We start from the raw sequence: 17500 nt of genomic DNA, 5'->3' as shown, positions 1-17500 counted from the left end.
GTATGTATATACATACGTGCGTGTGTGTTTATTTATTTTAGGAAAATTAAGATCCTGTGTGTTAAGCTTTGGATGTATTCCAGTCACTATAATTATTATAGTTATCGTTGCCTGGGGCTCTAAATATTTGCTAAACCTTTATTAGACTGCCACTGCCTAGCAAAATAATGTTTGTATGAAGTAAATGTTCACTATTAGGAGGCTCAGATTGACAATATACAACGTTTATTAATGCGTGGTGGTCTGAAATCATAGAATATGTATACACATCCATATAAAGCTCACTTTTGACACTACTGACATGTTAAAAAAGGGAAGAAATCAAAATATCGGATCGCCAATACAACCGTTGATAATTAATGTTGTGGACTGAGAATATTTGCTGAGTAGTCGGATGCAGCAAACAGTAATATATGCAAAATGAACTGGATAGTTTGTTTCTGCAGTTACATAAATAAGAACTTTACAATCACATCACTATGAATATTTTGAATATTTTATGAGTAACAGAAATGTACTATTTTGAAAATGACGAGTCTGACTGTCTGTGCATTATAAGTATTTTGATGTTTTTTTGCTTTGTTTGACAACACTATTAATATTGTCTTGGTCTACACATTGCTTGGCTTCTCAGTTCTGGGTTAGTTGGGATACCGTTTTTAAGTTTGGCAACTAGACTCATCGACAAAACTCGTACAGCCTTCGTTCCCGGGACAAACTGTAAAAGAAGCAAAAACAAATATTAGTAGTCAATGCACATATATATTTACGCAAGGAGGGTATTTGTAGGCGATGGAAAAGATGACAAATTGTATGAGATCTGCAGAAATATCCAAACGTATTTACTAGTTTAAAATTGTATGTTTAGGAAAAATGTTCCGCGATGAATAGTTTGTTTGAAAATCAGAGTAGCTCAGCATAAACCTCGCAATATACAGGTATGTTTAATTGTATATGACTTGTCCTCAGTTTCTCTGACAAAACTCGACAAAAAAAACCTTCCGATTCAATGAATTGTTGTACACACATTCTTAGGGTTACGCAATAGCTATAGAACTGTTTAGTGACCTCTGCATACTAATTTGGCTAATTTGCATATACTAAAAATAAATCAAAGCTATGACCTATTAGGTATAACTAGAATGCGTGTTTATTCTCCAATAATCTCTCCAAGAACTTATTATAAGAAGATGGTACTAGGTAAACTGCGATTGAAACTCATACCTTGGAAATTACTCACCAAACAACTGTTTGATGGTCTGAGGTATTTATAAGTGAGAAATGTTTTCATAGAGATAAAAGGAATAGAATACAGTAAAGATCACAGTGCCTTTATTTAGTCAATAACGAGAGTGGATATTCGGTATAAAAGTAGTCTGGATTCCAACTGTGGTCTACTAACTACAGTAGACCATAGTTGGAATCCAGAGTAGTATAATAGAGTACTCGACTTAGTCTGTGAAAACAGAAACAAACACCCCAACACACACATACACATACACACTCACACACTGGCACACACACACACACACACACACACACACACACACACACACACACACACACATACAATATACATGTATGTATTGAATTGAATTGAATTGAATTGAAATTTATTCCCCACAAGAAATAAACATACAGAAAAGAAATAAATGATAACATCCAAAAGGAAAAACGATTTCAAGTTGTGGGTGAGAGACTAGAAAATAGTTTTCGGAAAACTAATCGAGTCTAGTCACTCAATTTCAAAAGCATCGAATTGAATATCACAAAAAAATGTGGAGACTTCAGTTGCTCAAATTAACACTGATTACAGAGTCAGAAAACAACAAACAACAATTGTTTACATTAATAAGAAAACAGATAAACACACTTCGGTGATACAAAATTTACATGTCAACTGGTTAAAGCATCATGAAAACGCAAATAACTAATAACCTTAATATGTACTTAGAATCCAGTGCTTATATTTTGATTTAGAGTGGAGTCATGATGGGTGAACCGGGTTAGCGTGACCGGCTTGGAATCTACAGGTTGCAGGTTCGAGCCCTGTCGCTGCCTGCTGTTTGTTTCTGAGTGGCTAAAGTCCTTGGGCAAGGTCTAAGTCAACCCTGCTGTATAATTGGGGACCTGGTAGGATGTAGGTTGCAATGTGAAGGCTTTAATCCTATGCGCTTAAATGGCTGCAATGGATTGTATGCTCCCCGGGGAGTTGAGGCTAAAGGGCCGTTGTACCGTTCTGATCCGAGCCAGGGGTAATAATTGTAAAGCGCTTTGAACACGGTGTGGGAAAGCGCTATATAAGAACCCAACATTATTATTATTATTATTATTATTATTATTATTATTATTATTATTATTATTATTATTATTATTATTATTATTATTTAAACCTAGCCCTGTTGGGAATATTTCTGATATCGTTGGGTATTTTGTTCCATAGCATGGGACCGGCAAATTGAATTGAAGACTGGCCAAGTCAGCTAGTATATTTTGGAACATGAAGATCTCCTCTTAGTTTACAGCGAGTATTGCGATCACGTCAAATCAAAATAAATCATCACAAACATGCTCGCTGAGCCCGTGCTTATACGTACTCTCAGTTTTCTGTTCACATTCTGGCCTTCTTGTTGATGTAAAACATTACAATTTCCAACCAATAGTCTCCTTAACAGACTTTAATTTACTATGAATTTCTGCAGTAATCTAAGAGCAAGCTAGCGTGTTGCTAATGGAAGGGGAACTACTCTGATTTTGGATATCACTAGCTCAACACGTCTAAGCTTATATTTGTGTTCAATGACTCCACTCACGGGAACGGGGGGGGGGGGGGGGTTCTCTGTGAAATGAACCAGGGGAGATTTGTCACATATCTCCCATCCTTAACAGACTAAAGGAATATACTAAAACCTGGGCGTTGTGCTGGGCTCATGGGATGTGCTTTTATGCTGGGCCGTTGGGCTTGACTCTTGAGAACTCAAATTGAAATACAGTTTATAAAATAGACCTTGCACTACTGTAAATGTCGTGTTCTGTCTGTCTTCTATTCCTTGAAGCACCGATAAGGGACTGCCCACTATTTATGGAGGGGGTGGGCATTTATCGTACGGTAAGACTTTATGTTTCCTTCATAATGGAGTGACCATTTTCATGGGAAGGGTTCAGAATGCTGACTTTACTTTACATTATGGCATTCCTGGATGGAATTGAATGATTCGTAACTTGACGTCACACAAGGGGAGTGTATGTCCAATATTAAGGGAGAGGGGTTTTCAGAGTGCTGACACTACACTATGGCAATGATTGTCTTCTTTCTGCCAACTGCAGGTTGTACTCCCGGGTTGCACTGATGTGTGAATTGAGGTCACGTAATGGCAAGGATTGTATTCTTGCTTACTGTCTACTGTTAGTGGGTGTACTGATGCATAAATGTCGGTACATATTAAAAGAGTGACGTCTATTTTAATGGGGGAGTGGCAGAATTCTAAAAAAAGTACATTATGGCATTGCAATTGTTTGCTTTCTCTTTGTCTAGAATTTCTGGATGCACTGAGAACTTATATTACGTAAGGGAGAGATAAATTGTGATTGTGGAAGGTTTAGAATGCTAACATTACATTACGGCATGGATTGCTTTCTTTCTGCCTTCTAATCCTCGATATCGATGGCAATCCTTGCTCCTAAAGCGACACGAAAAATACCCCCCCCCCCCAACAGTGCAACACACATACACGGTGGTGTCATTGCACAGGTAATTGTGAATTTCCGACGTTTTCACTTCACGTTTTCTCAGTTGATTTTCAATTTCCAAAACTAAAAAATTCAAAATCAAAACAAATTGAAAATGACGGAAATTCAAAATAAACCTATGGCATTCACAAGCCCATGAACCCAGGCTTCAGTGTATGCCATCTGTAAAAAAAGGGTACAACTCCACCTTAGTCTCTACCATCATATAAAACGGAAACTCGCCAAAATGAAATGTTTGTGTCAACAGAGTTGAACTTACCTTTCTTCATGCAGATAAATTGCTTCGATTTTGAGCAAAAGTCATCATCCCACTCATAATCACTCCTCTTCCTTTTTTGCAGGATGAAAAAAAGCATATAGATATGAATGTATGTATGTATGTATGTATGTATGTATGTATGTATGTATGTATGTATGTATGTATGTACATGTATGTATGTATGTATGTATGTATGTATGTATGTATGTATGTATGTATTTCCATAGCAGGGGGTATGGAGTAACTCAACTGACTGACTTCCGTAGGCCAAACACGTTGGTCGCTGTACTTTGCACTTGCATGGACATGATTATAATACATACGAATACATAAAATGGCACTCCTACTGGCAGGTGATAGACCTTTCTCTGTTTTAAGTGTTCTCCGTCCAACCATTGAACCCAATGCGATAAACGTTCAATATACTATTGATCTTATTCTGCCCCAGTCATGTCAACAGAGGGAAAATGGCAGAAGTCAGCGCTTGGTGAAATGTTCGGGGGTGGGGGAGGGGGGGGGGCAGGTCTATGAATTTTTCCACCGGGCCAGAACTGAGAAAGACTCTGAACCTACGACTTTCAATTAAACATAATCCTTCTGGTTTGACGAAAACTAAATCAAAATAAAGCCTGTAAATATAAAACAACAATAATCTTATATAAATGAAACTTGTTTGAATGAAATAATGTTAACATCGTGGGATAAAATAAAAATAAAATAAAATAACTTTAACAAAAATATTTTTTGACTTTCAATTATATATAATCCTTTAAAAAATTCTGGTTTGACGAAAAATAAAACAATATTCTCAAATAAATGAAAACTTATTTCAATTAAAATAATGTAACCATGGAATAAAAGTACATAAACGGTTAAAATTAGTTTGTAAGTACGAAAAATATAAAATACTATAGCTAAAATAGAAAAATATTTTTGGCCTGAACGGCTTCCCATATAAAAGTGTGGATTCCATCGACTAACTGCACATAAACCGTTAACATTTGTTTATAACTCCATATTACTACAGCCAAAATAAGAATCATACTTTTGGCTTGAACGGGCTTGCCTTACACGGCCATGTCGTCGTTACTTTCGAACATCCTACCGGGTCTCTGGGCTATTGTTGAGGTAATTGTCGATCAATTTTGAGATGGTATAAATATTTTGAATTCTATAATTTCTATTATTTTGAAGGCCGAATTCAAGCTGATTACTCACCAGAGTTGAACACAGTCTTGATATTCTCCCTTCTTTTCTTTAAATCTGTTATTTGGTTCGCCATTGGCCCAACCTGTGAATGGCGACGAACAGCTACCCAAGAGAGTTCCATCTATCCATTTATATCCATCCGTAGAATCTTCTTTCAATCCAATCCAAAAACCTTTTCCAACATATGATGTGATGTCGGTATCGTTAATATATTGTTTGATATTGTTGTACGTCTCCATATCTTTAATCATAGCCAATGTTCCACCGTTTGTCTCACATGTGGATTTCGCTTCAGACCAGTTTTTGTTATCAAAATTGAATGTGTATTCTACACAATCGCATAACAAGTTGTCCTGCCCTGTTGAGAGAGAGAGAGAGAGAGAGAGAGAGAGAGAGAGAGAGAGAGAGAGAGAGAGAGAGAGAGAGAGAGAGAGAGAGAGAGAGAGAGAGAGAGAGAGAGAGAGAGAGAGAGAGAGAGAGAGAGAGAGAGAGAGAGAGAGAGAGAGAGAGAGAGAGAGAGGGTATTAATGTTATCAATCACATATTCACTTAAAAACTGTATCTTTGGTAACCGTGATTTAGAAGACGCCTGGAATCCAGAACGTCGTTTTTATATCAGATGGACAGTTAAAACACTGGTATTGAAGGTTCCCAGAAGACCTTTTAACTTACTATCAAACGGCAGTCCTTGTCAAGTTACCGTTCACCTGCTCTGTTTGATACAACCACACAGAAACAAGAAAGCAGCAAGAAAGTACATATTCTAAACTAAGATAACAAGATAACAATTTCTTGCTACATTTTGTCTATTATGAAATAAACCAATTAACCGTACTGAAACTTGTTGATGAAGACACTCGGGCGTCAATGTTTTGACGTCTGAATTCGATGTCTGCATGATGGCACTTTAGTTTATGTCATTTAGACAAAATTTTGCGAGAATCAGGATTCATTCGATCTTACTATCTTAAAGTGAAGAGCGGATGAATGGTAAATTGAAACGGGCTGTAACATATAGACACTAACAGATACTTAAACAACTGGCTTGAAGGGCTTCATATTTTGTTATTTATTGTATCCTGCTGTATGGAAATGTTAAGGTGTAATGTATTAAAGATAATATATCTAGTAAGGAGAAGATTTTTCAGCAACTTCAAAGCCAGTTTCAATGATCCAGGCCACACTGATAAAATAAATTGTTTTGATCACAGGCATCTCCAGATATAGTGACTACAATCATGGTAGTTTTTTCCACCTACTTCTAGCTAGACAACAAATTCGCCAGTTGTTCTGGCTTTTCAAATATTGTTTGATGGTGCCAGCTAGTTATAATACAATAGAATCACTTCTGATAATGTATTAGTCAACCTCGATGTGTCGACCAATCCGAGGACTCTTAAAGCTACAATTAGTCTCACTGCACACACTTCGAACAACTGTGCTGGCTTTGGCGCCACCTCCTCTAATACTTACATGCTATTCCTCAATATTTATTTTCCTTTTTCCGAGGAAAATACAAGTTGCCTAAGGGGTCTTTGTCACTATGAGTGGCTAGACCAGTAATGACAAAACCCTTAGATCACGAGTATTTACCGGCTGAATTTTGTTCAACTTGGCTCGTGCATGGTATAATTTTGCATATCAAACTATTGTATGAACCTCCGGGTTTTGATGCTCTCAATAATCAAACCAAGAACAAACAATAGTTTACCTCTAAGTTTAGCCATCAGTAATTACAAGTTGAGGGTTCTTGAAAATGAGGGTGTCATATTTTACAAATCAGGGCTCGGGTTAGAGTCATATTTTAGATAATGGAATTAGGAGAGGGTCATATATTAGATAATGGAATTAGAGGTGGATCATATATTGGTTTGATTCATTGTGTTATCGAAATTTGTATTATTTTGTGATTTTTGGTATCCCATCGCTGCCACCATTGTATCATAATATCAGAATATATAAGTCAAATTGCTGCTGACAACCTGATAACAGTGAATCAATTCAGTTTGTCTGTTGTGGTGTGAGGAGAGGAGTAGGTCTAACATATGACAGCTGCAGTTAGTTATAGTACAGAGATGATGCTATCTCCATGAGTTTAGTGAGGGGAAACACTGGCATGCATATAGTCTTTGGGAGTTCTGGCCTTCAACTTTGCCAATTCGACCTAAAACATGGACATTGATTAATGCAATGCCTTCAACAAAAATTAGCGTAGTGGGAAACAACATATGGCTTTAAAAATTGCCAACATGGTGGCAGAGGTGAGATACAGTCCTCTCCAATGATTCCCAAGACTCTCTTTTTCACATATGACAACATTCTAACCCGTATTTGCGAACAGAGGGAGTGCTGGTCATGTTACAGAGTAAGAAAATTAAGGGAGGGTCATTTTTCAGGAAACAGAATAGGTGGGCGGTCACCTACCTGTAGCGTCTCTTTTGTCTAACGTCAGACTATCTTGAACACCAGCAAGGTATTGTCTGTCAACGAACTCATCTCCGTTGTTTTGAAAAGATACATCAACCTGTAATGTTTTGATAGCAAAAACAAAACGAAACGAAACATTCCAAAACTATTAAAAATAAAGATGATTGTTAAACGGAAGCGGTCGTCCAATTCACACGCGCGCCTTGTACATGTGGTCTCACACTGCAGAAACCTGACCAATAACTAAGGATGCCTTGTGGTCCCACACTACAGAAACCTGTCTAGGAACCAGTGACGCTCAAAGAAATTTTTGTTTCTCTCAGTGAGCAGAAATTTAAAAGTCAAAAGTTAACTCAGGCGCCATACAACTCATGGACTTGTCAGTTTTGCATGTCACATAAAATGGCGATGTCCGTAATATTGGTATAGTGGCAGTACTATTTGAAAATAGTAAAGTCACTGGTATTTTTGTTAGAGAACTTTAGGTACTCATACCCATTATTGTGGATAATGGACAATGGAATCTGCTAAGATGGGGTGATTTGTAGAGTCGATACCATGTATTGTCCAAAATAAGAAACATGCAATTTGCCATATTAATCTCTTCAAACTAAAGACTAAGTGTGGAACAATTTAGATAACTTCTTATATAAACTATCTATGAACTTTGGATTTCCATTATGAAACTTTCAACTTCTACCTCGAAGTCCAATATAAGTGACGCATTGATTGTGAAACAGTCAAGAATTTATGTAACATATGGTAGGTAATACATGTATATGTATATACGAATAAATATGTTTCAGCGTTACTCTAGAAATATGATGAAGTCTTTAAGGAATATAAGAAAGACAGGAATAAATACCACAGTTCAGACAAAGTCATACATTGTAGAAATGACTTTTCTTCCGCATCACAACCCAAAACACAATGACCCCCATCCCCATCCACAATTTTATAAAAAGGATGACCCCCCCCCCCCGCGCCAATTTCAAAAACAAGGTGACCTGCCTATCAATCCATCCCCCTCCCCATCAAGGCCAAGCAGAAGAATCTCACTGGTCTCCATCATCGTAATCCGTAGCCTCTGGTACGGCACTGTCCGAGTCCAAGACACATCGTTTTTTTGCAGGGTCGCGGAAGAAATAACAGCTGTGGTTTGCGAGAAAGACCGGTCTCTAAGCCAAATTCGATGTGGTAGGTTGGACGAACTGTAAACTTGCTAACTTTGTGTTAAGCTTGTCTTGACTGAATCGCTGTGAATTGACTGACTCGCGATCGCTGAATTGGTGAATACAGATGACGTCACAAACGAGCCATAGTAATTTGATGATTCATTGTCTTCTTTTTTGGAAATGCCACGCCGAGAAAGAATGGCATTTGAGTCTTGGAGAGTCATTTCATGATTTTACACGCAATTGCCATGAAACAGTAAGTTGAAACTTGTACCCAATTCATTGTTCAGTGGGAGTGCTTGCCAAGGACACGCAATATCTCATGGGATCGGAGTCAACGTACACAAGTAATATCAGAACATAAATATGCATGACTCCTATATGTCATGACTCAGAATTGCTCTCAAATGAAACAATCGAGGGAAAGTGAAAAGAATTTTACATCTACAAAATTATAAACTCTCCCACCCAACCACCCACCCACCCACCCACCCACCCACTCACTCACTCACTCACTCACTCACTCACTCCGAGGAAAAAGTCATTATATTTCTCCACCATCTGTATCCATAGCACAACCTAGCCAAATAAACGTTTACAGTTTGCAGAATAAATTATTCTACTAACCAGAGAACCACTTGCCAGGCAACAGATGAACAAGAGAATACTCCAACTGTAACCACTCATACTGCCTCCTGCAATAATTAGATACAGTAACTAGGCACTTCGATAGAATGAATATACCATGTTTAATAATGTTATTTGTCAAAATGACAGATATAGTGAAAATAACACGATGGACTATTATTAGCAACAAGGGGCGTAATATAGATGATTTTTAACTTCGGTAGGGAAGGCTATGTTATTATGTTGTATTTCTCCATGTCTGTCTGTCTGCCTGTCTATCTATCTATCTATCTATCTATCTATCTATCTATCTATCTATCTATCTATCTATCTATCTATCTATCTATCTATCTATCTATCTATCTATCTATCTATCTATCTATCTATCTATCTATCTATCTATCTATCTATCTGTCTGTCTATCTATCTATCTATCTATCTATCTATCTATCTATCTATCTATCTATCTATCTGTCTGTCTATCTAATTATCTATCTATCTATCTATCTATCTATCTGTCTGTCTATCTAATTATCTATCTATCTATCTATCTGTCTGTCTGTCTGTCTGTCTGTCTGTCTGTCTGTCTGTCTGTCTGTCTGTCTGTCTATCTATCTAATTAATTATCTATCTATCTATCTATCTATCTATCTATCTATCTGTCTGTCTGTCTGTCTGTCTGTCTGTCTGTCTGTCTGTCTGTCTGTCTGTCTGTCTGTCTGTCTGTCTGTCTGTCTATCTATCTATCTATCTATATCTATCTATCTATCTATCTATCTGTCTGTCTGTCTGTCTGTCTGTCTGTCTGTCTGTCTATCTATCTATCTATCTATCTGTCTGTCTGTCTGTCTGTCTGTCTATCTATCTATCTATCTATCTATCTATCTATCTATCTGTCTTTCTATCTATCTATCTATCTATCTATCTATCTATCTATCTATCTATCTATCTATCTGTCTGTCTGTCTGTCTGTCTGTCTATCTATCTATCTATCTATCTATCTATCTATCTATATATATATCTATCTATCTATCTATCTATCTATCTATCTATCTATCTATCTATCTGTCTGTCTGTCTGTCTATCAGTATGTTATGTTCTTTATTTTCAGGTATATCAGTGTGTCTGACTGGTCATGAAATGAAGTTCGTCGATTTTAGCTTTTATAGGAATTACTCTCGCTATCCAAATTGGAGATAATTGGGGAGAACTTAAACAGTATTTGTTTAAAGAAATTAACTGCTAATGCTACCCTTTCTTCTTTTTGAGTTGCCTAAAAAATTGAATGAGACACATACATACTTCGTATAGATGAAAAGCAACAAGCACCCTCCCCTCCTCTCCGTTTACGTTCTGGTGATCAGATCATTTGATTTCGACTTTAACAGGAAATGAATTGTATTAAATTGAAATTACATAATAAAGAGGGTATGTGATTCAACTTTTACTGGTAAATAAATAATATTCACATTCACACAATGTTATTAATAAAACAACTAACATACAAAAAATAATGTCATTGCACCGATTCGCGTTTTTCTATGCGGTAAAACAGTTGGCAATATGTACATGATTTCTTTACAGCCACTTACAGTCTACAGGCTTTCGTATGTATAATTCAATTGTGAATTCGTTAGTTTAAAGCTGCAAAGGAATGTGCGTACTAAAATCATTTGGAGATTACTAGAAGACTTCAACCCCGAATGTCTCCTACTATCCTGTTCATGGCAATAACAACGAACCCGTGCCTGAGTTATGCACAAGCAATACATACACTAATAACACAGACATTGCTGGTCTCCATGACAACAGCAGGTGGCGCAGATTATTAGAGAATATATATTTGGTCACTTGATGAAAAAATGTCCCAGTTGCAGCGAGTGCAGGTTTAAGCCCAGAATGAACACGAACTTCTCATGTGCCAAATCTAACAGTGTTAGATTAGGTATATTGTAAATGCCAAAGTCTAAGCTTATTGTCTATTTTACTTTTTACTTTGATCCTCCACCTGTTCTGAACATTATTGATTCACTTTCCTCTAACAATGTAGATACACTACAACGTCTCATGCCATGAAACTACGTAAAGAAGTTAACTGTGTTATGTAACAGTTTCATTGCCTTTTTAGTACTACTTTACTCTAATATTTACATATTGTATCTTTGGGCCGATGGCCTCCGAATACGGAATAAATAGACCAGTATAACTATAAACTTATTTTAATTAGTTGCAGCAACTAATATAAATTAGAAGGCGATGGAATTTTCCTTTACCCTGTGCGGAATGCTGCAAACGGTTTTCTTGGGTGCGTTTGGCTTGCTTGTGGTATAACAGGAATGTGGAAAGGTTCATACATGAAAGTATCATACTTCCGTGGGTGATACTTCCATGGTTCATGCAAAGACATACAACGTAATAATAAACATCGAAATTCTGATGCATCTAATCTAAGTACATTATATAAATCACCCTCTGTATGACACAGACATATCTAACAATTGTATTACAATGCATATAAATCACCCTCTGTAGAGACAGACACATACAACAATTGTATTACAATGTATATAAACCACACTCTGCAAGAGACAGACACATACAACAATTGTATTACAATGTATATAAACCACACTCTGCAAGAGACAGACACATACAACAGTTGTATTACAATGTATATAAATCACCGTCTGTATGATACAGACACATCTAACAACTGTATTACTATGTATATAAATCACCCTCTATACGAGACAGTCATAAGCAATAATTGTGTCGGTTCTTACTTTTTTCCTTCACAGTTTACTTTCTTCTACTGTAATTAAATATCAAACTTATATTAAGGCGATTTTTCGTCTTTATTAGTTTTTTTAAACCTTTATAAAAAACTGCGATAACTAATAAAGCAAACGGAACGAGATAATTTCAATAATTTCAACGTTTTGTAAGGTTGCAAGTTGAAGCCAATACTGAACAAAAACAAAAATATCAGCCAAGAGGATATTTAATTCCAGAATGCTACACATACACAAGTACAGATTTGCTCGTTCGTTCACTTACCTTACAGGTTGATTCAGTTCAGTAAAGATGTGTATGCCAGCTTGGTATCTGAAGTGAACACTATATGCTACAGTAACTCCTCTTCTATAAGCTTTTTATAGGATGGCTGTTAGTTTCTACCGTGTTGATATACATCGAGGCATAAACAAACGCATTGTTCACATGTCTGTGATCAAAGGAAGGGCTTGACATCCATTCGTGAACAGTAATTCATTTGAAGATGTTCGCATTATGAGGCACGTAGACTGTATACTGACGTGGCTCTTACACCGGTGGACGTATGGTTCCACCAATTGTTACTAGCATTTTCTATCAATACTTTCTAAATTGAAACCAATTAATCAGAATATTTTCACTAAGCAAGCATAATCCGATAACAAGAATTTTGATCATGTTTTAAGGCAATGTATTGCAGATACCATATGTTTGGAGATCAACAATGATTTCAATCTATTCAAACTTATGGGACACGTTGCGGCATCCGATTGGTCGTTTACATTTCTAGATAGCTAGTACATACTGTCGGCTTATACAATATTTTCAATTATTCTACAAGAATATGTAACGGGGGAAACCATTATGTTGGTTTAGATTGGATTCATACACCTATTAATCTTACGATGTAAATTAATTTGGAATTAAAAATCCATTCAGATAGCAAATAGATATAGGTGTCGATATCAGAGGGAACCCCTTATCAATTCCACCTTGTATAGTGACAATATAAATTTGTTATTAGCTAAAACATTGTTCAAATCGCAGTTATTGCGTCTTTTAGCACTACACTAGCTGCAACTGAACACTTTTGAAAGTGTTTTGTTAGATACACTAACTTACTCTTAATATACACACTGAACAGTATTGAATCACCTATACGTATTTTGTGTAGTTGTACACATGATAAATCATATCAAATTGGTTCCTTACACCTAAAACTCAGCACCTTCAACGGCGATCGCGATTAAACCCGCTATTACTGTACTAATGGATAAGGCCGACCACTGAACATGTGCAATGTCTGATTATTGGTATTTTAACAATTTTCAGTGAATATAGATTGTGATTGTTTGGGCGGAAAATGATACCACGGTTACAAAGTCTTGCAGTTTAACATAGCGACATATTCAAAACCAAGCTTTCGCTCAAGATTTAAATTTGTCACTACACCATATACGGATAATATTGACCACTAATTAACAGATACAATGTCTTTTTATAATTCAATGATGAATATATATTTGGTTACTTGATGAAACAAAATATCCCAGTTACAGCTTTTCTCCAATTTCTCAAATAACAATAGATTATCTCTTCATTTTTTTAAAAATTGAATTTTCTTGTCATTGGCTTAAACCAAAAAATATTACTATGAAGTATGTAATTAATATTTATCTAAAGTTCAAATTGGTTGTATCGCAAACTGTGTATTTACGGTTTAATACAATGCAGTGATTGTGATAATGCTAAAAATGGGTTCATTATGTATGTAGGTTATTTTCGACTCCGCAAACTATCCCAAAATTCAACTCCAAAAATATGACGAACAGTGTTTATGATCTTTTATATTGACAGGCTTTTAACTCAAATGATTTACGTACAAGTAATTTGTAGAGGATTCTTTTATGAATAATGAGACAGCGTGAAAAGGATGACGTGTAGAACTGTGATTGCTATAGAACTCCTACATTCAGTATCATTGATTTTGTTTGCTATGTTACATTGTATGTATGTATGTATGTATGTATGTATGTATGTATGTATGTATGTATGTATGTATGTATGTATGTATGTATGTATGTATGTATGTGTGTGTGTATGTATGTATGTATGTATGTATGTATACATGTATGTATGTATGTATGTATGTATGTATGTATGTATGTATGTATGTATGTATGTATGTATGTATGTATGTGTTTGCCTGTCGCCCGCCCGCCCGCCTGTCTGTCTGTCTGTCTGTCTGTCTGCCTGCATGTCTGCCTGACTACCTGCCTGTACCTTTAGCCTAATGTACCATTGAGGTATCGATAAACCTGTCACTTCTTACTTTTAAAAATAATTGCCTGTAAAGGGCATTGACCAGACTGTATTAGAATTTAAGCTTACACACAATATCCATGCAGTTGATGCCATGAATGTCAATTTATTGATATTTAATAAAGAATGTTAGTTGATCCAATTTTATTTCCATCAATTATTCCTCTGCAAATCTAGAAATTTTTGCTAAGTACTTATTTTCGCTTATTTGGCCGGAAAACAAAAAGGAAATTCAAAATAATTTGGTACGTTAACCACAATAAATCAAGTATGTCCTATAAAATTTGTTGATTTATCTTAAAGCTTTAATGAATAATTTACATAATTAATGATTTTCGCAAGCTTCAAATTTCATTTAACTGTGTACATACATCAACTATAACAAATTATACGTGTTTGATGTAGTTGTTTATGTAGTTTTTAACTGTGATTGTGTAATTTGCATAAATAACCATATTGAAAGTTAGGTGATATCTTTAGTATGCAAGCTTTGAATGTCAGATAATTTAGTACATGTATCGATGATAAAGAAGTGCATGTGTCATTTAAAGCTTGGTGTTGTAACTTATAAATAAAATGTTTAATTTGCATTTTGACAATTAAGTAATATTTTAATTAGGTAAGCTACAAATTTCATACAGCTTGATATTATTAATTTTCCAATTAAGTGATGCATCATGTATAATACCTGTCAAAAATGTTGCATTCTAACAATGTGTGTATGCCCAAACATCTATGGTTTTGCCCTTAAGGGAGGCATCCAGTTTAAATCTTGTTTTTCGTAAATTGTAAAATGTTCGAATAAAGCCCGTAAAACCGTACATGCAAGGATTTTGAATTGTTTATGAAGGGCTAAAATGTGAACGTCGGACGTGTCAGATGTAACTATCAACTTTACGCTCAGTATTACTTTCTTACAACTATTAGTCGTTCGTTAATTTCAGGGAAAATGAAGCTGCGATTCCAATTTCCAGTTAATATACAGTATTTAGTGAACGTGAATTGAAATCCAGAGATAATGGTAATTGTGATTAAGAGCATTTACTTACCTGGTGAATGATGATATGCGGAGTATAACCCTTCCCCTAGGTATGTAGCTTAGGTAGGTGTGTGCATACACGTACACACACACACGTATGCATACAGACACACACACACGCGCGCACACACATACATACATACATACATACATACACACACACACACACACACACATACATACATACATACATACATACATACATACATACATACATACATACATACATACATACATACATACATACATACATACAGACAAACAAACAAACAAACACACATACAATATAATGGCCTGTTCCCACAATTCTTTATTTTTGCCACTATATATACATATTACTGGCCACATTATCTTGCACAAATCATGAATACATATGAAAGCTTATGTGATGCTGTTAATTTGTCCTTGAATTTCTATACATATGATTGATACAACTCGATTCAAATCTTGTGTAGAATTATGGTTCAATTGTTTTATTTACCCCTATATATTTCCTTCCTATATTGCCTATATTCCTATAATTTGTTTTAGATTTGTTGCTCCAGGACAGATCGCCTTCTCCTATGCTGATTTGCTGGGTTACTTGCCCAGCTGTCAGAGAGGTTTGAGTGTACGTGTGAACTGCTAAATGACAAGGTCAGATGTAGGAAGACTGCTATCACTCCCATAACAACAAAATCGAAAACAAACGACAACATACGAAGGAAACAGAAGTAAATATTAGTAAAGCGATGGCGTTGTAGTCACTATATCAGATTTTAACTAATGATGTTTGCGATGGCGTATGGTATTCATCGAAACGAAACGAAACGAAACGAAACGAAACGAAACGAAACGAAGTGAAACAAAGCACCAGTAGGAGACCTGAAGTCGATTGCTTATTTGTGTGAGGCAATATGAGGCAATTGTCCATGAAGTTAAGATAATACAAATCATTCTTCGTGAGTAGTGTTTACTTCTTCTCAAATGTTGATGAAACAAGAACATCTTGAACCTGAATGTAAATAAAAGGGACAGGTTATGAATTTATCATGATCCTACAAAATTGACAAAACAATCAATGTACTGACTTATACACCTCAACGGAGTTCAAGTCTCCTGGGTTTTTTCATTCTTTATTTGAATAAAATAATTATCATGCTTGTTTAAAAACCCAGCTGTGTTCTTTTGCGTGAAAAGTAATGGTAATGTATGGAGTGATTGAAAAACAATCAGGTGAATGGCCATGAACATGGAAAAATAAAAGGTTCCTTTACAAGACTAAAAAAGTATTTTTAAAAAGCCCCCCCCCCCCCCCCCCAGGGACTGGTGCCAGTCTAGCCTTGATGTCATGTTCAATAGAAGGGCCACAAGCGGGCGCCCTGTATGGGATAAAGGATTTGCTGTTACTTGAAGCCGTTACTGAACAAAGTGGACTGTTAAAAACAACTCCACGAGTTCCTAAAAATGATGTTAGCATAATTTTTGACTTGTTTAGAATTTTATAAACTTTAGAAGTGAAATATTGTAGAATGAAAAAAAATAACAAGAACATCATTCTATGTAGACTCCTAGCAATACCCTCACTTCTGGTAAAAAAAATATATGTTCCCGAATAGCGTCCTCATAAGTAGTAGAGTTTTTAAATATCAAATGTCTTACCTGTACATGAGCTGGGGCTTGGAGGGCATAGATCATCATATCAGCAATATTTGACGGTTGCAGATGCTGTGAATATTGAAATTGAACCAAAGTTGTTATTTTTTCGGTCGGGAAATGTTAAATGTTATACGTGGAGACAAAAAATCATTATCATGTAGCAATATATAATAACAACCATACGCGGTACTAAGTATTGACATTATCTGGAGAAAAAATTAAAGAAGACTGCCCCGCTTGTAGCATAAACTACAATAAACCATAGACCCTCCACGGTCTATG

At 35.9% G+C, this 17500-nt stretch overlaps 2 protein-coding genes and 1 long non-coding RNA gene across 4 annotated transcripts in view; all 3 read right to left on the bottom strand.

Moving 5' to 3' along the window:
- Nucleotides 1–395: 395 nt before the first annotated feature.
- LOC144448779 (hepatic lectin-like) lies at nt 396–5479 on the bottom strand. The gene is made up of 3 exons (XM_078139066.1): nt 5228–5479; nt 4010–4080; nt 396–718 (listed from the first exon to the last, which is right to left on the bottom strand). The coding sequence occupies exons 1-3, from the start codon at nt 5467–5469 to the stop codon at nt 660–662; spliced, it is 372 nt and encodes a 123-aa protein (XP_077995192.1). The 5' UTR covers nt 5470–5479; the 3' UTR covers nt 396–659.
- A 2215-nt stretch (nt 5480–7694) lies between these two features.
- On the bottom strand, nt 7695–12564 carry LOC144448902 (uncharacterized). Its single transcript, XR_013482145.1, has 3 exons — nt 12505–12564; nt 9448–9515; nt 7695–7742 (listed from the first exon to the last, which is right to left on the bottom strand). It is a non-coding gene; the product is annotated as an uncharacterized LOC144448902 (long non-coding RNA).
- A 3314-nt stretch (nt 12565–15878) lies between these two features.
- The window catches only part of LOC144449480 (dehydrogenase/reductase SDR family member 11-like), a 12917-nt gene continuing 11295 nt past the window's right edge, over nt 15879–17500 (bottom strand). For both annotated transcript variants that reach the window (XM_078140020.1, XM_078140019.1), the window contains exons 7-8: nt 17222–17287; nt 15879–16574 (exon numbers count right to left, since the gene is read on the bottom strand). In XM_078140020.1, the coding sequence (XP_077996146.1) occupies nt 16533–16574; nt 17222–17287 (108 nt within the window). In that variant the 3' untranslated portion in view covers nt 15879–16532. The remainder of the gene's footprint in view (nt 16575–17221; nt 17288–17500) is intronic.

Source organism: Glandiceps talaboti, chromosome 18, assembly GCF_964340395.1.
Source record: "Glandiceps talaboti chromosome 18, keGlaTala1.1, whole genome shotgun sequence".
Lineage (NCBI taxonomy): Eukaryota > Metazoa > Hemichordata > Enteropneusta > Spengelidae > Glandiceps > Glandiceps talaboti.
Note: the sequence above shows the minus strand (reverse complement) of the source record. Positions and strands in the feature narration are given on the sequence as shown.

Coding starts and splice junctions, on each gene's coding strand:
- LOC144448779 (XM_078139066.1), bottom strand. CDS start 5,469: ATGATTAAAGATATGGAGACGTACAACAATATCAAACAATATATTAAC. Junction 4,081..5,227: donor CAAGACTGTGTTCAACTCTG/GTGAGTAATCAG, acceptor CCTGCAAAAAAG/GAAGAGGAGTGATTATGAGT. Junction 719..4,009: donor ATTTATCTGCATGAAGAAAG/GTAAGTTCAACT, acceptor CTTCTTTTACAG/TTTGTCCCGGGAACGAAGGC.